Source organism: Enoplosus armatus, chromosome 9 (assembly GCF_043641665.1).
Source record: "Enoplosus armatus isolate fEnoArm2 chromosome 9, fEnoArm2.hap1, whole genome shotgun sequence".
Lineage (NCBI taxonomy): Eukaryota > Metazoa > Chordata > Actinopteri > Centrarchiformes > Enoplosidae > Enoplosus > Enoplosus armatus.
Window position 1 is genome coordinate 21,571,088 of NC_092188.1, and position 26,401 is coordinate 21,597,488.

The 26,401-nt window shown below is 43.4% G+C and overlaps 1 protein-coding gene across 1 annotated transcript in view; it reads left to right on the forward strand.

Annotated features, from left to right (window-relative positions):
* Positions 1-6,775: 6,775 nt before the first annotated feature.
* The window catches only part of zfpm2a (zinc finger protein, FOG family member 2a), an 83,446-nt gene continuing 63,820 nt past the window's right edge, over positions 6,776-26,401 (forward strand). The window contains exons 1-3 of the mRNA XM_070911917.1: positions 6,776-6,782; positions 7,323-7,481; positions 15,060-15,161. Of these exons, the coding sequence (XP_070768018.1) occupies positions 6,776-6,782; positions 7,323-7,481; positions 15,060-15,161 (268 nt within the window). The remainder of the gene's footprint in view (positions 6,783-7,322; positions 7,482-15,059; positions 15,162-26,401) is intronic.

Here is a 26,401-nt window from a genome sequence, read left to right on the forward strand (position 1 = left end):
GATGGGGGGAGGGTGGGGGGAAGAAAAAAAAGCCCATCTTGGTCTGTGTTTTAAAGGACAGTGCTTTGAATGTCATTTGACAATTTCCTTTTAATTAGAACTAATTTACAGAAAGATGCCCACCAGCTAATCTTTACAGGATAATTAACTTCTATTTTCTTTACTTTTAATTAAAAAGTGGAAAAGATTTAGCTGATCCATAAAGAATTGTTCTTTTGAAATGTTCATCAGACTTCACACTTCTTTTGGCATTGGTAATATTTAGATCCTATCTGCTGCTCGCAGTCTCCACTGAGTTATTGCAATGATTTCCTTCCCCTTATCCGAGGTATTAAGAAGTGGAACTATCAATAGTAGAAATAGGAACCAGAGGAAAATTAGAATTGAATTAATGAAGAATTTACTGCAAAAAGGAACCCCCCATCCTTCATAATACTGGAATGAAATTGACATCTTAGATATATCCATTTCATAGAAATTCCTTGATGGGAAAATATTGTTTTATCTACATTATTTGATACAGCAATCATTTTTCTTTTTCTGAAGGCTCCCCATTAAATTCTTTGAAATGACGCTCGACTAAAAAGCTAATTGTTGCAGAGGCAGTTTTACAATACTGCTATTTCAGCCCCCACAGACTCGCAGGCTGCTGAATGTTATGAATATGATGCTTTTCAGGTTAAACAGCAGCATCTTATTAAGCACTTAGGACACAGTACAAAGTGCCTCGGCGCCGCCACAGGATGAAAACTCTCTCAGCCTCATCAGAGCTGGTGGAGAAAAGTATTTTCCTGCCACTGTTAGCACCTTCCAACAGACTTTACTTAGTGGAGATAAAGTGAGCCAATATGAGGTGAGCGTGCAGGAGACAGAGCCTCCACTCGTCTGCAGACGAGCCAATGGCTGAAGATGGATGCCCCCACTTAACCATGATAGCTCCCTGGAGGAGCCTCAGTCAATGGCTTCATTAAAAGTGAACGTTCTAGTGAAAAGCTCGCTTATAAACCAGTAATTAAGACCACACATATTTTACCTGCTTTGTTTCAGCTGTCACATCCGGTGTACAGGCGGTGTACAAACTTTTATTTTCTTATAAGTAACAGAATGACACTAATAAATCATTCAGCACGAGGAGAAGCGAGTGTGTAACAGGACGGACTTGAGGATGTTTAAATGCGGCAGGCTGGCCCTTTTAACAGCATTTTAATCTGTTCGCTGCCCCTGCAAAGCAAGAGAGGCATTAGCTAAGCCCATATTAGTTGGAGGACAAGCTTTGTGACTTTTATGGACCAAACGTTGTACCAGTGTCCACTTGGACGTGTGTGTGTGTGTATGTGTGTGTGTGTGTGTGTGTGTCTGTCTGAAAACTCTAGAGAGGCAAGTAGAGGCAGTAGAGTGAAGCAGGACCCAGCTAACTCCACAGAGAAACTGGCTGGCATCTGCTGAAGCCCTCGGGCACGCTCAGAGGTGCCTCCAGCATTTTAATGGCATAGTCAAATGCCAGCATGTTTTCATGCCATTCCAATTCAAATTCATTGGATAAAGAAGTAAGAGCGTGTTATTCCCCTTCAACAGTCCAGACAGAAACACTGGGCGCGACAACACAGAACTTAGCAACTCTGCAAACATGCCGGAATCCAACGTTGTGTCTGATTGGAATAAGATACTCGACTGGAGTTATGTTAACAGTATTTGAGAAATGTGAGCAAAAATAAATGTCTGTCTGTGAGGAATAATATTATTCAGCATCTGGGTAACACTTTCACAAGCTGCGATGAGGAACACACAGACAGCGATACTTTTTCCCAGCCGATGGGTGTGCCTCAGTCGCACTGCATGAAGCATAAATGTACAGTAATGTAAACTTAGCTAGATGCATGATGTCATCAGATTGCCTTGTCATCTCGAGCGCTGCAGCCTCACAGAAGAGTGTGTGTGTTCATATGTGTGTGTGTGTTATTTTTTACAAGGATATGAATACATTTATTCCCCCCGCCGATGAACCCGCCCTCCCTCCGTCTCACCACAATTTCCAGACAAGCGTTTGGATGCTGAGTTTTCAAGCAGTTTGTTGACTGTTGATTGTAAGTGCCCGAATTTAGGAAGGCAGCCATTTCTAATCACGAGAATTACATTGCTTAGCAACCGGAAAATCAAGTTAAACAATACGATTGCTTATTCTTGGTCACAGACGGCAGCTCTGAGAACACATCAGTCTCCACTGAAGCTGTTCCACGCTCCTCCCAGCACACACACACACACACACACACACACACACACACTTACACGCAAGCAGCCATTCACAGACAATATACAAATGGTAATTTACTTTTGACTTGTGTTACAGCATTCGCTCCACATTTAGTTTGATCACAGTGTACAACTTGGTTTTCTTTTTTATAACATTTACGCAGTAAGAAAAAAGACGTTTGAAATAAAAAAACTCCTTTGAGGGTTCCTGTAGCACATTAAGCTATTAAGAGTTGCATAAATGGTATCTATTTCATTACAGTGATCAAGGATTAAATTAGAGGCTTGAGCCCTGTAACATATACACTAAGTCTCCTCCAAGGCTGAGGGAGCCCTCTGCTTCCCAAAGGTCATTAGAGCTGAGGAGAGAGTATGGCCCCCAGTCTCTCCTTGCCTCCCTCCACTCTCTCCTCCTTCTCTTCCTCTTCTCCCCCTCAGCCTTCACAGCCCCTCGTGCAAGATGAGACGAAATTGTTTTTTCTATTTTCATACTTTTCTGTCAGAGAGGGAGTGTTAATCCACCGCCCCCCCCCCAAACCCCCCCCCAGCTGTGGAGGTAAACATGAATGTGTGTCTAAGTCTACCTGGCTCGCAGCGCACAGCTACTTGCAACTTGAGACAAAGTCTATATTTCCTCCCCCGCAGAAGTTTGAAGAGTCCTGCGGAGCATGTGTGTGTTCACCTGCAAGTGAGGAAGGCCCAGTATCAGCGTCGGCACAAAGGGCCAGTCGCGGGGAGCGGAGTTGGCAGAGGTTTGAGCCGTGTGGCCCTGTTGGATTTTAGGGCTGCATTATGCATTCATGTTTAGTCTCAGGTGCTACGTTTTATCCCCAGGCCAGCTTGGACACATTTTCAATGGACCTTTTGGATGAAAAACTGTATAGGTGGGAGCAAAAAATGATTTCCATGCTTATAGAGATCTGCCGCTTTGTTCTGTCAGATTCAATTACCTCACCTCTAATTAGGGAGCTATAGAGGAGGCTGGGTTTGTGATCCACACATCACACTGTGGAGCCTGCTGATAATGTGAGGTATCGCTATCACAGCCCGGCCACAAGCTCCCCACATTGCGGAAGGGGCTGAAAAAGCGGGCCATGAAATTACCAGTCACTCATACAGTTTTGCACAAACACATATTTGTTGAGAGCTCCTCTTTTTTTTTTTTTAAGAGCGAGTTTCCGAGGCAAGGTTGGCACATCTGTGTGTTTCCATTTTCTGTTTTAGCCCACTGAGGCACAGACTCGTGTAGCGAGTGTTTTTTCCTGAAAGATAGGCCCATTCCACCACCTCTGTCCGTACTCTCTTCCCTGGTCCCCTTCCTCTGTGACTCATTAATCCTCTGTCCATCATATGGTCTCAGAGTATCACCCCATTTTATAGACTCAGCGGGGGCATTACCATATCCCTCTCCGGAGCTCCACTCCGCATGGCCGATCCCTATCAGACAGAGGCCATGCCATGAACAAAAGAGCCACTGTGATCAAGCTTGCATTCAGCTACCAATGTCTCTATTAGCATTGGCTGCTCCTGCCTGCTGCTCCTGCTGCATGACTGTTTGAACAGGGCTGAGATTTCTCTCTCGAGTCGGCAGAGGAAGAGTCTGATGAATGCGGATGATACAGTTCAGGGCGGAGGGTGTGGATGACAGGGCTGCGGGGGTGCAGGGATACCTGGACACTGACCCTGATTGAGAGGAAGTTCAGACAGGGAGCAGTTTCCTAAAACATCCTCTTAAAATTGAGCAGATATGAGTCTTTGTGCCAGGATGATTTTAGCAAACCAAGCCTTTTCTCTAGAAAGTAAAGCTCATGAATTAGCACGTGGAAGTCTGACCAGAACAGCTGTCAGACTTGAGGGGAAAGACCATTATTGTAGGAGTGCAACTAATAATTATTCTCTTCATTAATTGATTCATTGTTTTGTCGAGTGGTTTCCAACCTTTTTGGCTTTTTAGCCCTTAAAATGAAGCCAAGTCTCGTCAGACTCTTCACATGTTATGACCTCTCAGGTTGTTCAATCTAGAGGACTGTTAGAGGCCTGAAAAGGTGTAAAGTAAAAAAAAGCAAAAATCTGAGAAAAAAAAAAATCATTTTGTGTAACAGAAACAGATTTATTTAGGAATCCTTGGGGTTCCAAGTTGATGACACAAAAAAAAATGCCCATCACAATTTCTGAGAGCGTCCAAAACCCAAAGATATTCAAGTTAAAATGATACAAATAGAGAAAAGCATTGAATGCTTGGCCTTTCCGCTGTATAAATTACATTATTTTATTATATCAGTTATTAGAATTATGGTTGATTTACTTTTTGTTGACCGGCTAATGAATTGCATTAACATTACATTTGTTTTTGTGTGGTTTTGAAAATGGGGTTTTAGAAATGTAACTGATGGGTGTCTTGTTTTGGTTTTTCTTTTCAAAACAGTATAATAGTTTAAAACACCCAAATGGAGCAAAGCACGGTATCCAGGTTACATTGCAAGGACAAGACGTAGGCAACACGTGAAAGACGCCGCATAGATTTACAAACGATTTCCAAGTAAGCTTCCAAAACACGGTTTCTTCTGGGTGTTTAAATCCGAGATCACCTCTCATGTGAAACTGCTTGCCTTTTTCATGTCTGTTGTAATGAGCGCACCATTTTAGCGCGGGCTGTGTTGTTCTCTGTGGCGACGCGAATACGCAGGCGCTCTGTCCGCCGTGTCGTTCGGCCATCTGAACTCCAGAGGAGGCCTGATAAGAGGGTGAAGCGGCAGACGCTCCTCCGGCCCAGTTCGTCAGCAGACCCTATAGAAATGCACCAACAAGCGTGGGTCACACAGTGAATGTGACAGGATTTTAAACAGTACACAACTAAATATAGCCACTATCAGAAAATGAGTTAGGAGTGTGGTGCTAGTCGTTTAGAAAGTCATTATTCTTATCATTGCTGTCTCTGAAATAATTTCAGGTCTCTCCATGCAATGAATACTGTATAATAAACTAAACATGTGAGAATGCGCACAAACTTTGGTAATCTACGCAGCCCCCAAGAAGTAGCCATCAGACCCCCTCTAATGTCTCTGACTGGGTGGAGTATTTCATTTTTCCATATTCAGCAAGGCCTCCAGTATCTCTATCAGTTTGAAAATGCTCCATTTAGTTACTATCTGTTGGAGTGGGGAAGTGAGATGCCCTTATTCCGAGTCTATTAAACCTCAATTCTATCTCATCTTATCTACCTAATCTTTGTGTCTTATTGACCATGAAGTTTATCTTTAATCTCCCTTTACCCTTATTATCGCGCAACACTGTAGGTCTATTTTCTATGGTGCAATGGTGCTGCTGTATTTGCCGGCAACAGAGGAAGAATCGTTTAGTTGTACACACAGTTCTTATTCAGCTGTGTAATGGAATGTGTACAGAGTGTGTGTATAGAAATGTATTTCCCCGCTTTCTTTCACACTGTCTTCAATTGCCTTGGCAGGAGCTTTTAACGCCAGTCATACAATCTCCCCTTGATACTGCGATATTTATCTCTCAGTATCATCCTAAGCGATGGTAGACTCATCGAGTCACTTCACGCCTCACTTCACTCCTCAGCGAATCAGCAGAAGGCATCAGATAAGATCATAAAACTGTATCCTAATTTAAAAGCAGCACTCTGCCTCCGCAGTGTCTATTAGAGATCTGTGTGCTAATTCTTTTCATGTCCTGGGCTCCTGCAGATGTAGGCCTCTACAAAGGAGTAATTTATAAGACTAATGAAAAGAGCAAGCAGTTTGTGGACATCAGGGGGGTCTTTTATGAAGCTCGGTACAGGAAGAAAGAGAAACAGGAGAGGCACACCAGCCCCACTTTTCTGAACTGAAATTATTGCTTTATTAAAGCTGAGGGGCTCACTCCCACTACAATAGAACAAACACATCGAAAGGTGTCGAGAGGATATCAGGGCACTCTGTTTGAGCTTCGGGATGATGCACAAGAGGCTGCAACACAGCTCATGTGTGACAGGCAGAAAGGGAGACAGCATCCACATCTAGCAGGCAGTGATGGCAGCACTTTTGATATGATTATTCAGTTTCAACACAGCTCGAGAAGGAGATTTTTTTTATTATTATTATTTTTTTTTTTTTATGAAAATGATGCAGGTTTCTTGCTTGGAGTGTGTCATTTCAAATATAAACTAACCTTAAACTTGAAGTGTTCCATCACTTCTTTGCTATGGTAATTTGCGTGCAGACACTGGAGACATGTTGTGGTGGGGAGGAGAGGTGTGCAAGATGCACATTATCTTAATAACATTCAAATGCCAGGTGAGATGTTTTTCAGAGCTAATACAATTCAGGTAGCAGTACAGTAATTCCATCAACGCCCTTGATTGAAGCAAAATGGTAATATGCAAATACCAAAAGAGATGTACAGCTACAAGCAAAACTCTGAAATCATTTAGATTTAAAGAAATAATATTGCACAGAGGGGGGAAAACATTAATCACACGGAAAAGTGTCTCCTTTAAGATTGCACTGGTGTATTACCCGGAGGCATGGAATGTAAATGGAAAATCAACATTGTACCCTGTGATAAGGCTAACAAATTAATAAAAGTATTTTCTTTCCTCCTCCCATGCTGATGCCTGTATGAAAAGTCTGGAAAGGAACTTTTTTTTCCCCCTCTTCCCCTCCGTCTGCGTGAGGTTTTGTTTTGCAGGTAGCGGGATTAAAATCAACGCTCACCTTGGCTGCTTGTCAGCTTGTTTTTCAGAAAGCACACAGTCTCAAAGGGCTTTTTCAATAGCTATAATGGAAGGACCTTTGTGAAATATTATGGTAAAATAATATTCTTTATTAACATGGCCTTATCTTTGTCTACACTGAATGTCTGAGCATGCAGAGTAAAGACAGTACAGCGCTGTGCTGCGCACTGAGTTGCATCTGCATTCGTAGTATCTCAACAAAAGAAACAAGGAGAGGCAGAGGTTTTTTTTTTGAGAGCCTGAAGGATGTGATGAAACTGCTGAACATCTCCCTTGTGTGTATGTGTTTGTGTGTGTGTGTGTGTGTGTGTGTGTGTGTGTGTGTGTGTTCCCTCAGGTCCTCTGGAGGATGGCCTGGAGGAAGAGGAGGAGGAGTGCGTCTCTGAGGAGAACGAGCTCTTGGCCAAAGACGAGTTCTCGGTGGAGGAGAACTTCTCTGCCGAGTTTGAGACCGAGAACATGAGCTGTGAAGACATGGAGTACTTCTGCAACAAAGGTGAGAACCGTTTACGTGGTCTTAACCACGACTCCAAAAGCCGCTCTTCAGAAGCAGTGCACAGGGCTCTTTTTAATACCTAATCTGAGACAATATGTTTGAGCCACCCTTGTGCCAAGCATCAAAAATAAGTTAAACTCCTGCCAATGGCGTCTAATAAAATTCCTCAACATGTTCGAATCAAACCTGGCAGAACTTGTATCTGCACGAGAATTTCTCCCGCATCACTGCCTCGAAATGAAACTATCCATTTTGATATTTGATCCCAGCAATCCACCCAAGAGCAGTGGTTTGATCTGAGAGAGAGATGGCATCGGCCACACTGGCTCTCCCTCTGTGATAGTGCTGTGAAGGTGTGCTACGGTACACCAATGCACTGGAGAGCGTAGCACTTCCCTTTGAGTCGGCGCTAAAGCTCTGCGAACACTCAGCAGCACCTGCTACTGCTCGGAGGTCCAGCACTATAAAGCGCCTCAGCATCGCCAAATGCGCCCGAGTCCTCTTTGAACTCCAATTCAATTAGATTGCTTCTTTGTATGTTTGTTTCATTTCGGTCACACCTTGCCATCACAGGAGCTAATTTGTGGTCTGCTCCAGGTTACAGTGTGAAGATGACAGACTTGTCCCGCCTCATACCCCCCCCACCCCCACCCCCACCCCTTCCTACCCCCCGGTCGCGTGGCTTTCACTACCCCAGGTGTCCCCATTCTTACTGGCGCACGGATGCCATAAATTTGACTTTTTAATGAAGAACCAATGCTTTGAATGTCTGCCTCTTCCTTCTCCTTTCAAAGGGGAAATTGTTTAGAATTATTTCTTCACACTTCTAAACTGATGTGCCTCGTGGGATTACATTACTGGAGAAAAAATAAATCTTTCATGTTTCAGGTAGGCTATGCCCCAGTAATCGTATCAATAATGTTTTCCTTTTGTTCTCCGGGAAAAGTTGAACGGCACAATTGTTCGGAAATTGCAATTACCAGCGACGCCTCGTTTGCTTCACCCTTTGTCTCTGTCGTAATGTCTCCTTGCGCGTACTTCAAAGTAGAATGTATGGTCTTGTAATAACCCAGTAGCTATGAAATAGATGGCGCAGTACACACTGGTGGCTGCAGCTAGGGAAAAAAAAAAAAAGTACAACTTCTAAAAAAATCTTCAAAGAACCTTGTCAGAGCTGTTTGATATTTCCATTGTTTCGGATAAAACCGTGTGAGGAACTGGGCCTCAAATCTCCTTTTCGTGTTTATGAATGAAGTCAACACTAAATAGTAATCCCAAATGTCAAATGCTACTTTTTGGGGACACTTGTAATCTGTTCCTTGTCATACACAAGCCTTACCAGTCAGATTTTTTTTTTTATTACTTTGCTATCTAAGCTTACAGTAGCTAAGTCTCCCATTGCCTCCTAAGACCCAAATGATGTACTATCCAAATTTCCTTTTTCCTCATGGCAAGTTCTGTGCAATCATCAGGTGTAGCCATTTTCCCCATGATCCGTTCCTCAATTAGATCTATTTAAAACTAATGTCGGCGTGGCTTAAATTTACCCCACTTATGTGAAACTGCCGTGAATTAAACAGGACGCAATCCTGGCGGCATTAAATGGTTTAAGTGTGTTATTCCTCGACTATAGGAGGAAAAAGAGAGCCCCCTTGATTAACTAAACCCTCTCAAATGTGATGGCGTGCTGTAATTAGCCCTGTGCGGACTTGAACGTGGGTTTTAAAGCAGCCACTCATCCCATGGCCTTTATCTTCTGCTGCTTCCCGGAGAATAAGGTCTCCCGTGTAAGGTTCCTCCACTGAGCAGTGACTCTCTGGTCTTAGCTTAGCCTTGTATCTGTGTAGTCACTCTCTGAAATGGGCTTGTCAGGGGGACCTAAAACCTCCATTAAAAGTTTCAGTCTATAATAGGTATTAAAAAGCTGTAGGAACACAAAGAGGAGTACCAATTTTCATTAACATATGAAGCACTTATTAACTTTGATCAGAGTGCGGTGAAGTAGCAAAGCCGCTTAAAGGCGCAAAGGTCAAGAAGTTGAATGCCACCAAAGACTCAGCCATTTGCCTTACCCTTGCAGAAAAAGGGACTCCCCAGATAAGTGCATGGAGCACCTTGACGTCCCATCTTGGTCTGAGGCTTGGGAACCTCTAAACTGGGTGATGGTTGACTCTGTAACCTGATTAGTTGATGGTGTCACGGCTCTGTCTATGGTTTTTGGTGCTTTCGTGGATGCACCGAGGCCTGTTAGCCTTGACTTGTGCAACCTAAACGTGAAATCTCACTGATGCTAAACTGTGAGTACATTGTGTTTTCAGCTGAAGTGACATATCCCAATACATGTTCCTCCAAAGCCCCTGTTGTATTATCTATATCAGTGGTGTCTAACCTGACCTTCAACACAAGCTATTCTGTGCTGCTGATACGTGCTTGCTGCCCTAGTCATTAGTTGCATATGTCCGTGGGTTGTGACCAGTTCAACAACAAGAAACACTTCTAGAGGTGAATCTCTCCAGTAATCCACGAGAAAACAATTACATGATTAAACTTTGTGTAACAGTTTCTTTTGGCCTTCCTCTCTGTTAGTCATCTTGTGGCCCCTCAGCAGTGGAGAGCAACCCAAATACTGTACTTAAGCACTTTACCTGAGTACTTCCATTTTGTGGTACTTTTTATTTCATTTCAGAGGGAAATATACTGCTGTTACTACTGTGCAGGTTCAGATTTTGGATACAAAATCAACAAATACTACATGATGCATTTTTATAGATTAAACTAACTACACATACATAAAGTAGCTAGAATTAGCCCCATCTAGACCAACTACAACATTAAAATGCTGCTGACATGTCAATCCATGTTACTTTAAGCATATTTTGATGATAGTACTTTAATGATACTTGATTAAAGTATTATTATACTTGATACTTGATAGTACAATACTTTACATTTTGAATGAAGGACTTTTACTTGTAGCAGACTATTTTTTGTACTGTGGTTTTACTACTTTTACTTAAGAAAAGGACTCCTTCCACCACCCCTCATGTTTATGTTGCAACAATTAAGGGGGGTTGGAAACCGCTCATTAATATGATCAGTAATAAAGGAAATTACAGTTATAGTTGTAGCAGCCATCGTTAAACCGTTAAATGAACGAAGAACGAATACACATAATGTTACTGAAGCGACACACATGGGTGTGAAATGAAGCAGCGTGGTAGAATAGCAGAGCCCCAGAGAGAAGGAACAGTATTTTAATATACATGGAATTAGAGGGGGTCTGCCTACCTATCGAGAGCTCTGTGAGAAAAAAAAAAAAGCCACATATCTAAAGAAATAACCTTGGCTTTCCCTGCGATTTAAACAGAATCTTACCTCAAACAACTTCTCCTGCTCGGTCAATTTCACATTTATGGAGCTCTGCTTGTGAAGGGCCCACAGTTGAACACGCTGACTTCACAGCCAAGATTTATACTCTATTGACACACCTGGCTCCATAATTGTAAGAAAGATACCTCTTTTATATACACTGAGTGGCATCTTTTTTTACTGAAATTGTGAAATTTCACCTTGCTGTTCTACCCCCTCTTTTATTGTTGGCTATCTGTGAAGTTCAGCACAGGGTGTTGCCACAAGCTGTTCCCTTTGTGCGTTCCAAGTGTTGCCTGATGACAAATGACTTCCTTAGTTAGCTCTGACAGTAAATTTACATGTCATTTTCGTGCGTCTCATTTCCTCAATGTGAAACACCTTCTTGTGAAGTGGTATTACATGTTTGTTTTTTTTTGTTTCGTTTTTTTTTTTGCGGCTCAAACTGCTTGATTCTGATGCTGCTGTGAGTGTTTATGTGTCCGGATACATCAAGCAAGGCTAAATGTGAACATTTCGCACTCTGCTGCACCGTTCTCCTCAAATGACAAAAATTATAATGTAGGCAGAGACGTTTTATCGCAGCGGAAGTGAAGAGTGAAAGCTCAGGACTGCACACACACAGGACTTAACATAGCAAACAACAAACCCACCTTGACCCTTCAAATAACCTCTCGGCGAGTAATTTGACTTGCAGCGGTCAGAGACGTACAGTAACAAACAGAAAGTGGCAGAATTAATTATGCCCCTCTTTGTGTAACACAGGAGTAATCAGAATCTCCAGCAACGCAGGAGGAAGATCTCCTTGGCACTTTCGCCACAGCTGCCAGTGCCCAGAATGGTAAATGTGGAATTTTAATGCACAGTTGATGCTGGAGAATATGGAGAAATGCTAATTTGTGGTGCGATAAGATGAATCGAGTCATCCCTTTAGCCCCATTTGACTCAGTGGAGGAAATTAATCATTAATGTTTGTTAAGTATGACAATCTAACTGGGCCAGATCTACATGCTCAGAGACTGAGGCAGAGCGAGATAAAGACCCAGGCTGCAGACAGGGAGGAAAACTGCCAGATTCTGTAATGATGGGAATTTATTGGCATTTAAAGAGACAGTGGCAAGGCATTTCACTAATAGCCTCCCTCCATTGGAGTGCTCTGCCCGCCACAAATTGCATGCAATTCAAACCTATTTTTCAGATAGCAGGGAAGTCTTACAGCTATGCTTGACTTTGGTGAAAGAGGTTGCTTCCTGGAATTGACTTTATCTGTTGCAGCATAATCTGCATCAACAACCAAATATGCAATATCAAATGACTAGCACTACCACTGCTGGGGGGAGAGCGGGCACCCCCACCCGTGATATTACATTCTGAAAAATCATTGCCAGGCTCCAACACTAGCAAGATTGTGATGGGTTTAGAAAAGTGGCAGTGGGTTAAAGTCATCGAGCCTAGAATTCAGTAGCATATAGAACTGTGCAATCCCATATGGAGACTTAAAAATACTTATACTCCATTTTGCAGAAATTGCGACCTGTCTCTAGACTCAGTGGCCAGGATTAGAGTGCTCTGAGCTCCTTAAAGTCGCACACGAGAGATTGACATTTTCAAGGGCTTCCTTGACAGAGACAATGCTAAAAGGGAGAGAAAAAGCCAATATGACTTTGTTGCTACCTTGCTCCAGGAACTGTGTGTGTAAATCGCCTATAAGCTTATTGACCTGAATGCATAGCACGCTGCGTGTGACTGCAATTTGGCTAGAGAGCTGTCCTTTGATAGAGCGGCGATAGGGCTGATTTTAACAGCTCACTGGCTCCTCTTGCATGCCCGCCAACCCTGCACTCAGCAGGCCGCCTCGCCTCCCCAGCCCTCCCCGGCCCTCCCCGTCCCTTCTGTTCTTGTTCAGCCTTCTCTCACACAACCTTAAGTATCTCCATTTGATTGCGCAGGGAAAGGAACCTAAGCCAGATGTAAATTATGATCCAGGCGATAATGTAGGAGGATGATCATTGACAATCTGTCTCCCTTGATAAGACAGCGGAGGGTTTCAATTCAAATGATGAAACAAGGCAGCGTCTCTATTACTTATGGTGGACCTCTATGAATGAAATGGAGCGCCTCAATCAATCTATTTCTATATCAGAAAGGTCAAAATCCCTGTGTCGTTTGAAACCATAAAAATGGGTCTCCATATTCGTCTGTATTCCAGGTTTCATCAACCCTTACTGTAAGCAAAGGAGTGCTGCTGCAGCACTTCTTCTCCTCTGCTGTGCTTTTTCCTAGTGACATTTTGCGCAGGAAACTTCATCAAAGCCCTATGACATTGTTCCCTGTGAGGTTGCCCGGGTGATTGTGTTTAAAATGCATTGCAAACTGTGTTAGATAGAAGGCAGAAAATCCTTAATCACTGCTTAATTAAGGAATCATCTTGTAGCTTCATTTCCCGGGCTGTAATTAAACACTTCCAATACGTTTCGTTACAGGGCTTAACATGTTCGCCTGAGATCAAGGTAGTGCCTTTAATGTTATCTCGCCAGCTTTTTTTTAAACTCCGCTCCATTGGAAGGAACTGTTGATATGCGCCTTTGTTATCCTCGTCATAATACGGGCCTAGTATGCTAAAGAGGTTCTCCAGGCCCAACAATAAATAGTGGGGGGAATTTAGTTGAGTGGGCTCCCTGATAATATACTGGGAGAGGGAAGGAGTGCTGGGGGGGGGAGAAATCGCCAGCCCAAGCAGACACTTGCATAAGCAAAACTGGGTCATAATGACCTCATGTACTGTAAGTAGGACATCTCTGCAGACTTCCCTTCAGTATCCTTTTTTTTTTTTTTTCTTCATATACATCTCCTCTTTTAGCGCACGGCAGAAAGCTGACATCCTTTTGGCAATGTTTGCTACCTTCTTTGAAGTGAGCCACGTCAAAAAAAAAAAAAAAAAAAAGCTAAACAAGCATGGTGTGTGTGCTCGATCTGGAGATTAACCTGAGGACGGACGGCGCTGGAGTGAAGTAGTGTGTGTCCCGTGGCAGTTGTCGCTGGAAGTGTGATAACTAACACTCTGAAAATGCTTTTTGGGAGCTGTGGGGGGGGGGGATCTGATACAGATGTGGTAAACAACCATGTGACAACAACATGTATACATGTCCTGTCGAATTTGGTGATAGGTATTATTTTATTACATGGCGTGTAAGCCACATCTTAACTATTGTCTTTGTCGTCCGGATATATTCACATTTAAATCTACATATCCATCCCTTTTCCCCTTGTTGAGTGGATGAAGTGTAGTAATCCATTGTAGTAATCCAGGCCTGTCCTTGACCGTTCACTATTGGGTTTAAAACATCAAAGGGATGAAAACGATATGGTGACAAAAGTGGGAGAAATGTTCCTCCACAAACTATCAACTACCACTACATGCCCCGAGCAGGTTTGCTCTCACTTGCCCAAGTTTGGAGAGACACAGTGCAACCACTGTGTCAGCCACATTGGATTTATTCAGAGCACCACACTAGGGGCACCTACTAAGCACTGATTTATGTGCCTATAAACTTTGAGTACAAACTGTGCTTACCGTAGACACGCAAAGATAGATTTTCTTACAGTAAGTGCATCGACAAGCGTCCCCGTCCGTGTTACCGCTGCGCACTCAGAGGCGGAGTCTGTTTAACAAGGTCTTTAAGCACTTACACCTTGGAGAGAGATACCCAAATATCCCTTAGCATGGTCTGTGTGAGCCCCGAGACTGTAAATCAGCCCTACATCCTATAACACACATTCTAGCTCGCTCCACAATAGATCAAACAGTAATAAATAGCCACCTCTCTCCCACACATTGCTTTCCTTCCTGTTCCACGGGGCTTCCTCTTGTTCCTGCGAGCACTCATGGGAACTCCTTTTACATAAAAGTATGCAGCTGGACCCGGTGAGCTCACAGCAAATGTACATATACAGAACTATATATATACACAGCAGCACACACAATGACAATAGCTCACATGACTTCAGATGGTGGCAAATATTAGAGGAAAGAGTTATAAAACCCAAATGATTCTTTCTGGGATACTATCCAAAGTCCTATGAATCTACCCTTCGGAGGGGCAGCACAGTCCATAATGCAGAACTTAATTAAATTAGGTGTCGAGCACTACGTTTGGATTGAGTGTATTGTGTGTTTTATGGGACTTCAATTTTTATTCTGCCTTGCAGGAGGGGAAGATGGCAACCGAGAAGCAGGAGAGTCTGAGATGGACGGGCAGGGCGAGAAGACCAGGCATACTGCCGTGGGACCAGACGAATGGGACGGTCCAAGTAAGAAAAGCCTTCATATCACTTCCCTAGATAGCCTCTTAGGGCCATCTGACAAAGTTAGTGCAACTAAACTGCGATGCATGTTGCATAGTTTTAGGTAAGGTTTTGGCAAAAAGGAGCAACAGGATATTTGCAGACACTGGTTCAAGAGTAAGAAAGCTTACTGAAGTCTGCATGCTACACAACAAGCTGCTTTAACTGAATGTGCACCCACCATTCAGGTAACAGTACATTATATTACCAACAATTTCTTGCTCTAAAGAGCAGGTTTGGTTTTTTGTTTTTTTTTAAAGAAATCTATAATGCAATGCACATGTAGCTTTTTTGATGAGTTTTCAACACATCTTGCTTTGCGCTTTTACTAAAAGTAACTTCATCAAAGTGATGGATAATACATTGAACAAGATAGTTGCACAGCAATCACTGCTCAGCAATAGCCTGCACCCACACTGCTGAACACACAAAATATGATTCCTTTTAATGCATAAAATGACCTCAAGAATTTATTGCAGGTACATGCGTTTGTAAAAAAAAAAAAAAGAAAAGAAAAGAGAGAGAGAGAAAAAAAAGAGGAGAGAGAGAAAAAAGTGGATTTGGGCAAGTTGTGCTTGCTAGCTCGAAGCCCCCCGGGGTGTGTATTTTATACTGACAGTGAATCAGTGTTATCGCACCTATCAGATAATGCATTTATCATTAAATTTCACATTTGCATTTAAATCTGGGGAAGGAAATGAGCATTGCTGGCTAAAGATAAGAACGCTGGGACGACAGTAATAAACCATCACTGTGATCAGTCAGGAGACAGGGCTGAGGGGGTCAGCTCAGAACTATGGGGGCCATGACAAAAAGAAGGCATCACATGTGGGGAAAAGGCCCCTTTTGGGGCGAGAAAATGCTGAGCTTAAAAATACTGCTTTGAAAAGGAAGGATGGATGTAGCATGACTAGATGTATGACTGACTGTAATTATCCTTCCCCCTTCTACTTAGCCATCAGAATGAGAATTAGAGGCTCGGAAACACACTGCTGGACAGGCAGCCGAGAGAGAGAGAGAGAGAGAGAGAGAGAGAGAGAGAGGAGGGAGGCTTGAGTTTTATGGGAGTAAAGTGTCTCTTGCATAGAGCGAGGACGGCTGAACGGCAGAGGAGGTGATGTGAGACGTGATGCCCATTTCATGTTTTACTCAACCACAGCCCGAGTGGTTCGGAGTTATCAAGTGACATCCAGTTTGAAGACTTCGACACCGTGTCCTAATCTCTGCTGTATTACCAACTGCAAAATGGCACTTAGCACATGGCTGCATCCAACCTAAAGTAACATGCTTTCATGTACTGTATACAATCAAGCCGGGTCTGTCAAAGAAAAACCAATGAATTCATGTTACCACCGATGTAACTTTCTCGACATCTCTATGATATACCAACCAATTAGTGAGCGACTTCCACTGAGGCAGTCGTGCCCCTCTGTTTTCTCAATGGGCAGCACAGAGTGGGCAGAAATTAATCTTGGCGCATAATAATGCCATTCACTCTCCCATCATGGCTGCCATGAAAGGTCATTTCCCTTTTTAATTTTTCCCATTGTGCTGGAAAAGTCAGATGGGCATGTTATAATTTGAATAAAGAGGGGGAATCAGACAATCAGATAGGCACGTTTGAAATGACATGACTTCCTGTTCAAAGCGATTAAAAGCAAATTTATTTAGTTTGAGACTGTCTACCCTTTAATCTCTTTGTAAATGTTCCGATGGTTTCGGCATTCAAAAGTTCTTTGTTATTCTTTGGCTTAAGTTTAAGCAGGTGTGATTATGATCACCAACAGATAATTTTTAATCACTCCGCGTGTGCATCTGAATGGGATGTGTAATGGCCGTTACATAAAAAGAGAGTGAAGCCTTTTAATGAGGTGGGCTAACTCAGTACATGCCCACCTGCTTTGGTGATTCCATTGAAGCACCTCCATACCGTTTCCCTTTTGCTGAGTAACAACAAAAGCCTTTACAATCTACATCCTTTAATTGAACTTTTTTTTTGTCCCCCGCATTTCATCTCCACTTTAGTAACTCGTGTCAAGTGCTGTCCGCGATTGCCCCGTGTTCTCTTGATTGTCTTTCTGTCTGGAACAGCGGAGAAACGGCGCAGAATGACTCACTATTAATCTGATAGCTGCCTCTCCTCCGCTGTTCAGAGTGCCGGGTCTCTGATGTGGAACACCCAGCGAGTTCCCTTTCTCTCCCCTTCGTCTCGACAAGTATGTCCTTAAGCGAATCTGCACACTGATCTTCTGTCTCATGTTCATTTCTCGTCACGGATGTTTCGCAATCAGCCGCTGATTCGGGAGATAGCGTGTCATGCTGTTCTATTCATTTTCATGGACTGGTGGTGATAGGGATCTGACTCTGTCTCTCTCATTCTCTCTCCGACTCTCGCTCTCCTCTAGGCTAATTGGGAATGGTGTGTGTTAGCTAGCAAACTCTGCTAATGAACTTGTTCTCAGCCTTATCTAAATGCTTGCTCGTGTAAACTACACCCCCTTATGAAAAAAAAATTCCAGGGTTCATTAAGAGCGCTGTAATTATGATCTCTGCCATTTTCTACTTATAAGTGTTAAGCCTGTAAAATGCCATTTGTTTCCATGTGGTATTTAGTCATACATGTGTTCATCTACTTTTATAAACTAATATGAACTAATGGACATCTGAAGCAGGACTAGAGGTCGGCTGGCCTTTAACTATAGAAACGACATGTATTCCAGTCCGTGTTGTTCACCGGATATAACGACGTTTGGCTTATTAGATAAATAACTGAATATAAGCTGCATGTAATGTATTTATTGGTATAAGTATTAGCCAGATAGGTACAGAATACGACCCTATTAAAGGGACACTCCACTGATTTTATCAATCAGTTCATCAGTTTACTCATCACAGCCATTCACCCTGTAAAACAGTCTAATGTATAATGTCTTTTTTGACTCTGGGGGGAGCTTTCCAAAAAAAAAAACTCTGATTATGTCATCATTAGGTTTATTAGGTTATTTCAACTTGAGCTTGGAGACTTCAAATGTTGATCAGAAAGTCTGCAATACAAACTGGAACTTTGAGAGACATGGGCATTTAGCAGACAGGTAGGCTTTAACTAGAATTGAGTTGCATTGTGGGAAATGTTGGACTTGGGGGGCTTGACCCATACCTTTTTCTTGCAAGTCCCCTAACTTTATGGAAGTACAATATTATAATAGTTGTTGGAGTGCCCCTTCAACACATACAACATTAGAGACAACATGTAAAACAACATGCAAGCCTTAATGACAATCTAATTAAATTGATCTTTATTTCGGTCTTTAAGTTACAAACAAAATCATAATCATAAACAATGGGGTGCTTTCCAGCAATGATATCAGTAACAATAAAAAAGAAAAACGTACCTGCAGACTAATGCTACAGTCGCTGTTAGACTGCAGCTAAAGTGTTAAGCTGTACTGTAAGACGTGTTGTAAATGATCTTTGCATCATACACAATCAGGATCTGAGATATTGCAGCAAACACACGTAAAAATAAGGCACACAGCAAAGGAGGAGGAGATGCAGAAGGAGGCGAGGAGTGTCACAGAGAGGTAACAGAAGCCATATGATCACCTTGTCCACAAATCTCCTCTCTTGGCTGTCCCTGACGGTCGGCGTGGCCCAGCTTGCTCAGCTCCTGGTGCCAGCTGGGCATCGGCCAGGGCGAGGCAGGGGTCAGCTGAAGGAGTGGCCATCTGAGAGTCTACCTGACAGTCAGACACAAACGGGGCACAAGCAAAGAGAACACCCCCCCCCCAACCCTTCCCGCCTTAAAAACGATATCCATTTTCATCCCCCTTCCTTCCCCTTTCAAGACATCAAACATGCACACGCTGAAAACGCAGCTTCACTCAGATGTAAAAACTCTCGAGTCTCAGTTTCGACTCCAGCCAACCCAGAAGGGTCTGTGGCCGATCCGTCTTCTTCCAGTCTCCAAAAAAAAAAAAACAATAGCCATTTCAGGTTTAATGCACATATGTCATGCTCGGAGATTTGGAGGACCAGATGGCCACGATACTGTGGCAGGTGCCTCAACAAATGTTTGCAGTTTGCCCGTGCTGCTATTTATATCGTGGTGAAACACAGACACGCAAATATTTGCAAAAGGACAGTGGGCCCTTTTTGTTGGGAGTCAAAGCGATCACCAAAATAAACAGATGGGATTAAACCTTTTGGGCATCAGTCAGTTGAACTTTGGAATTCCCACAGTTCATCGAAAGAAACTTCTTGTTCTGGAGGAAGAACAGGAAATGAAGGTGGAAGGTTATGGGGTCTTTATTGAGAAGATGCAGTTCACCTTCAGCTCTGTTTCATTGTAATAGACAGCTCATGATGTTCATATCTTTTGCATTTTAGTCACAGAAGCTTTCCAGCGCTGAAAGTAAAGTGGACTGAGAGTAAACCGACCCAAACTCCAGTACAAATACAGCGAATAAACTTCTAAATTCCTGCACAGCGACAGTCCATTTGAGCACAGTTCAGTCAGGTTGCTCTCAGTAAACAAGGCATTTTCTAACTCAGCACCCAAGTCCATTATAAAGTCAGGGTGTCGTCAAGGAAGGAGGGGCGAGCCGAAATGAGAGAGAGCGAGAGAGAGACAAACGGAGCACCCAGATGCAGATTAGGCTGCAGAAGATGAGGGTGTAAAAGGGATTTAATGGTAGGATGGATTAGAGAAATCCTTGTAACAATGTTAAATAATTATGGTTCCAGCCGAGATCAAAGCGCCATTGATTGAACCCCTCAAGCCGTCAGCACACAGAGTCTTGGAAAGCAAAGATTGGTAAACTAGTGCTCAGACCACTCCGGCTGCTCCAGTTAAATTGGATTGGAAATATTAGGATATAGATGAATCCTTCAGGAGGCTTTCGCAAAGCTTTTGTCACCGGAAATGTAGCTTGGGAACGGTATGAAAGGTTTGATAGTGTACTGTCTCGACAGAATCATAAGACGAGGGTGTCGCAGCTGTCTCCACTGATACCTAAGCGTTTTAAGTAGACTTATAGACACACTTGACTGTTATATCAGCAAACTGAAAACTTTCAGCGCAGGCTTTCATTCAAGGTTTTATTCCCCCCCCCCAAGCTTCGTCTTGTAATCAAGAAATTTGGACGTGCATCATGGCAATTCTCTCTCAGAAAAGGAAGGTTTTTATCTCGCTCCTCCAGGGGTTTATTCAAAGTCTTCTGACAAGTCTCACAAAACATGAATGACACCGAGATTGCTGATACTGATGATGAAAGTCCATCATCAGCCTCTCCGCGAGTCCTGGGCCCTGAGTGATGTAAAATTAAATTGCAATCAAAGTGCGATGTGTAAACATTGTCCGCCTTTTCCCAAATACATTTATTTCTTAGGAGATTGCTGATGAAGGCTTTATACTATATGCATCACCTGTGTGCAGACAAGACCCCCCCCCCACACACACACACACACACACACCCCCACCCCCCAACCCCCGACCCGCCACACTCGCACACTCTTTCTCAAATTCACAATGTGTGATTATAATGATGAAATATGCAACAAGAGATTAGACAAATCACTGTACTCCTATGCTGCATCGCCTTGATGCAAATTTAGTCACTGATCCGCTATACTAAGAGGCTTTATGAAGGAACTTCATGGTTGTTAGTTATATAATCTAAAATAGGGCAAAATGCAATCACTGTTCTTATCATCCGAGGAAGATGTCACTATATTCAGTTCTAGTTTTGTGTGGATACGTGGGATGTGGCACGCTGAGAATGCCCTTAATAAGATAATTCACTTCCAAACCATTTTGTCCGGATTTCAGCAGAATTTGTGTCCACTTACAATGCCAATCTTTTCACCGCGATTACTATTTCACATTAACCAGTGGAAGAATTGAGGAGAAAAACACGAGCTGTTGCTAAATATGAAGCAGACTTAAAGCGTGGCTGGGTGGTGTTTCTGGCCCCTCGGGGACTTGACACCCGTCGCGTCTTTCTTTAGCTCTCGGAATATTGTTTGTTCTGCAGTGCTTACCCTCCCAGGCGCTGTAGCTGCACACGTTTTTCTAAGAGGTATCATTGTAATTGGCTGAATATTTGATGTGTGTGTTTAGCATTAACATGGAGACACTCGTGCATGCGAGCGCTAGGGGGATATAATGCTGGGTAAACTCTGGTTTGCTCAACTGAAACTTACTCGCGTGTGGACATTTTCATTTCTTTTGGCCTTTTTTTTTTCTTTAAATAAAACTACAGAGTGTATTTGAGGGACTTTGGTTTGTAGTTCTTTTTCATGCATGAATTTGCAAGGCTTTTTTTTTTTTTTTTCAAAATCTGGAAGCAAGCGCTTCAGATAGTGCTTAGTTTCATATGCATGACTTTTTACCTTCATTGAGTTTGGTGTCCTCACATTATTACTTGGCCATAGGAATGCACTCAGTCCCATCCGAGCCATATCTCTCCCAAAACCCCAACCCCCTACTCTTTCTCTCTCTCTCTCTCACACACACACACACACACTCATGTACAGCCCACGCACTGATAGGTATTGATATCAGAACCCCCCCACCCCGCCTGTGAAGGCCTCTCATTGGTGATGAACAGCTGGGCCCAGCTTGGCCCGCTGGTCACGCCAATTCCACCCCCTTCTTTCTTTTTTTTTCTGTTCAGGGGTGGTGGGGGGTGGGGCCCGCTTGTCAAGTGAATTAAAATACCAAATAATAGTAATAATAATGATAATAAAAAGTTAATAAAAAATGGCATGTTCCTCCCTGATTGCGCGGGTGTTGTGGTATTCAATTATGCAATTTTCATTGGCATATTAATCATCTTTTCAACAAACAAGCCGCCGTTAATTAAAGCAAAGCATGGATAAAGACGTGTTGCCGGATCATCACTCCGTTTATCACTGCGCGCAGACCCGCAGTTAAGTAAATTCAGGCTGTGAGATGAATTTCAATGGTCTCCCTGTTTCTTCCTCTGTGTGTTTGTGTGTGTGTGTGTGTGTGGTTAGCCATGTATTTATGCACATTGTGTTTGGAGGTGTGGTTAGTGACGTTTCATGTCAGTTTGTGTGGGAAATTGAAATCACACGTTACCACGTTACGTGAGAATGACTTTAATTGTTTCATACAGACCTCCAATTCACGTGGGAGGTTTCTTTTTTTATCATCCCTTTTTTTTCTCTCTCTCCACAGATTTGAATGTTAAATACTCCTCGGTTATGACTTGCCACTGTTCAGATTAGTCAGACTGACTCCAGTCGAGTGAATTTAGATTTTTCCTCTGCCTCTCTGTGGCCACACTGAGTGTGCAGAGGAGGCCAGTGGAACTATATGACATCTCTGTACACACAGGACAGCGCGGCCCATTCTCCTCGCCTCTTTTTCTCTGGCTTTTTGTGCCGCCTCTGTGCCTTGCTCATTGGTGGGAGGGGGATGGAGATTATTCAGGATCTGGTAAGATACGGGCTTCTCTAATCATAGCTCACTGCCTCTACTGTCATTCAGTCACTAAATAGAAGTGGGGGGAAAATGTCTTGGTGACGGGAGCAGCCAGACAGCCATGCGAGTGCTTGAGTTCCGCCAGCAGAGAAAGAACTCGAGGCATCTGTAGACATGTCGCCTGTCCCTGTCCCTCATTGTAGAGCAACTTTATCAGCACCCGCCGCTCACCCACTTGCTAAACTGGAGGGCCAGTCGCCTCTTAACTTAAACATAAGATCTTTGTGGTTTGAAGCACTCGGCTGCTCTGCGCCCAATGTGGATCTGAAAGGCAAACACGACTCCAGTGTTGCCGTCGCCCATCACAAAATCGCACCTCATGGAAAACTTGTTTCTGCTGTGTTAGCTCGAATCTAAATGCACTCAAACAGACTGTTGCACTGGAGCAAGATCACCCCCACCCCACCCCTAAAGGGAAAAAAAAAAGAGAGATGATGGAGAAAGAAAGAGAGAGGGAGAGGGAGGAAGAGGGAGAGTGGGAAAGAGATGGAGATGGAGGAAAGAGAAGGAGGAGTGAGAGAGGGAGAGAGGGGGAGAGAAAAGTCAAAAACCTCCACATAACAATGCCGGAGAAAAATCAGAACATTTTCCACCGAAAGATGGGCCATTTCCAAATCCTTGTGCCCTATCAGACAAATTAAAGTAAATCAAGCATGAAATGAAGCAGAAGAGCCCGGAGATAAGGCTCCTTTAAGTCGTTTACAGATTAGGACAGAGAGAGAGAGAGAGAGAGAGAGAGAGAGAGGGAGAGAGGTGCATCTGGTCTCTGGCAGTGAAGGAGGCTAGTTTCTCATTTCACAATAGCAGCCTGTGTATAGGATTACTCTCCCCTGTCACCGACATGAGGAGCAGTGGGGGAATAGGCGTCCACAAAATGTGTCTAAATATGTCCCATCAGAAATGTTTCGAACCAAGAACCTCTCAGCGTCGGCCAGATGTGACACGTGATAAAGAAACGTGTCGCGCGCGGCGTTTGACCCGGCGTATCGCTCTGATTTGTTTATTTCAGTCGCCTCTTCACCTTTTCTCTTGCTCAAGTGGCTTCATCACCACGGCGCGGCTTAAAAATTCAAATGAATGCAGGATTGGCTGGGCCGCGTCACGTGATTGTACGGCTGTCAGCTCCTATGCGCATGTTAAGCACGCTTCAGATCAGGTTCGGGGGGGGGGGGGGGGGGGGGCGGGAAGGGGAGGTGGTGGGGGTTGTGTTGTACAAATTATATTCTCAAAATGTGATTTTGTTTTAATGTTGCGTCGCTGTGTAAACTGGGTTGTTAAATATGTGCGTCGTACTTCTATTTTCTGTCTTACATCAACAGATTAATTGCTGTTTTATTTTAGTGCTCGCAAATAATCAAAACATAATTACGGAGCTAGTTGCTCATGGAGGAACGATATTTTACAGTGCACACGCAGACTCACAGGCAGGCGCACACACACACACACACACACACACACACACATCTCATTCATGCATGCACGCGAATGCAAGCAGGAACTAAACAATCCCCCCACCACCTCCACACACACACAGGCACCCACACAAGGCAAGGGTGCTCTGCTCTTTGATGCCGCCCGTCGAGCTCTCGCTGGATTTTGTTTCACTCCTTTTCGTGTATCTTTTCTGGGAGCGATGAGAGGTGGGCTCGGCTGCGGCACTCAGCCCGCTCCGAGAGAGACGAGAGCTGGCCCCCAGTCGCCGGGTAGCTGCTCTCCAAAGCCGCGACCTTGACCTTCCCCAGCCCAAGTCCTAGGTTTAGCTCCTTTATCGCACTATCTCCAGGCATTTAAAAATACTCCTGAAACTCAATGATTTAACCCGCTTTTACGCTGTTCACATCAAAACTGGATGAAAAAAAAAAAAAAACGCTTAATCCATCTTATCTGTTGACTGTCAAACTGCTCCGGCTAAAACCTACTCACAAAAGACAACTAGGTCACCCAGGAAAAAACAGAATTCCCCCGTTACCCAGGGGAAGTTGCAGCCTGGTAATTGACTTGGGAGGAGATTCAGGAGTACTTTAAAAATAGTCAGGAATTAACTGCAGAGTATAAAGACTTGGAGGTAGCGATGTTTACTTGTGTTCTTTGCTAAAAAAAAGTTGTTTGTTTAGATACATCTCAGTCATATAAGGAAACCAATCTCTACCTATATTCCCATCCAAATATAACTATTTCATGTCATGCAGCGTTTTACACACTTTATTTATGACAAGACGGAGCAGACAAAACAGCAACTTCCTTTTGCAGTCTTTGCATTGTTATCCAATCCGTCTCCAATACATGCATTCCCAGTGCACATGCCATCAATTACTCATTCATCCTGACACACTCCGGTGGAGTAATGTCCTTCCGGTGGCTCTGAAATTTTAAGAAAAGCATTTAAAATAATCAGATTCCAGCAGGAGTGGTGTGTGTCCTCTAGATGTTGTCTGCGATACGGTGATATCGCGGCGTGAGGACAGTCATTCTTTAAGTTTTGCTGTCTCCCTTTACATGCTATCAATAGAAATTGCAGTGCTCCTCTAAAGATGGATGTCTCCGAGATTGTTGTCAGCAAGCCTGCCGCTGACTTCACCAGGCTTCTGATGAAACGGAGTGCTTGACAGCTGGTATATTTCAATTGTTCAATGACACCAAACAACAGTCTCCGTGTTGGTAATGTACTGCAGGACCAAGTTCTTGTGTGTGAGTGAGTGAGTGTGCGTGTGCAGCTGTACTATTCTGAACTTTCTCATTTCTTTATTGCTTTAATTACTGCAGTTCAAATTCAAAGAGGGTCATGGGTTATCTTTGGATCCCCACACGAACACTGAGTCCAGTATCTCTAGGAATGATGTCCTAGACACTGGACAATTCCACACCTCACGATTTACGTCCACTGCCAACGCTCAATACCAATGCAGGAGGTAGTGTGCCGTTTATGTAGCGAGGCGGAAAGTAAGTGTGTGGAGGTCGGGGTGAATGGGCATGTAGCGTCTGACTTGTCACAGTCCTGTTGCAGACCTGCAAATAAGGTTTGCCTTTTCATTAAAGGAATAGTGTTTGTTCTCCGGCAGCGAGTTAGATGAGAAGATTGATACCGCTCTCTTATCTGCCCGTTGAATATAAGGCAGCAGCCACTCAGGTTAGCTTAGCACAAAGACTGGAAACAGGGGGGAAACAGCTAGCTCTGTCCGAAGGTAACAAAAGTCAGCTGCCAGCTCCTTCAAAGCTCAGTAATTAACATGTTATATTTAGTTTGTTAATCAGTACAAATACTGAAGTGTAACAACGACAATTCTCTGTTTTATTGGGGGGTTGTGTTCCACAAGTTACTTCCAGAGCTAAGAAATCGTCCCCTATATAACCACTTGTAAAAAGGCAGATTGATGTTTTAAGACTTTGGTTTATTTTATACGGATTAAACAAATAAAATATATATAAAGAATTCATTAGTGAGCTTTAGAGGCTTTTGGGCAGCGCCAGGCTAGCAGTTTTCCCTTGTTTTCAGTTGTTGTGCTAAGCTAAGCTAACCAGCAGCAAATAAGGGTATTTCCCAAAAAGTCAAACTTTAGCTTTTTAGTCACCAGGCAGAGTAAAAATCACAAATTCAATCCTTTTTAAAACATCAGCATTGAACATCATTTTCCTACTGACACAGAAGTGTCCAATATCAATGTTCTTGTCTGGCAATGGGGCTGAAACCCCTGTATTCCTA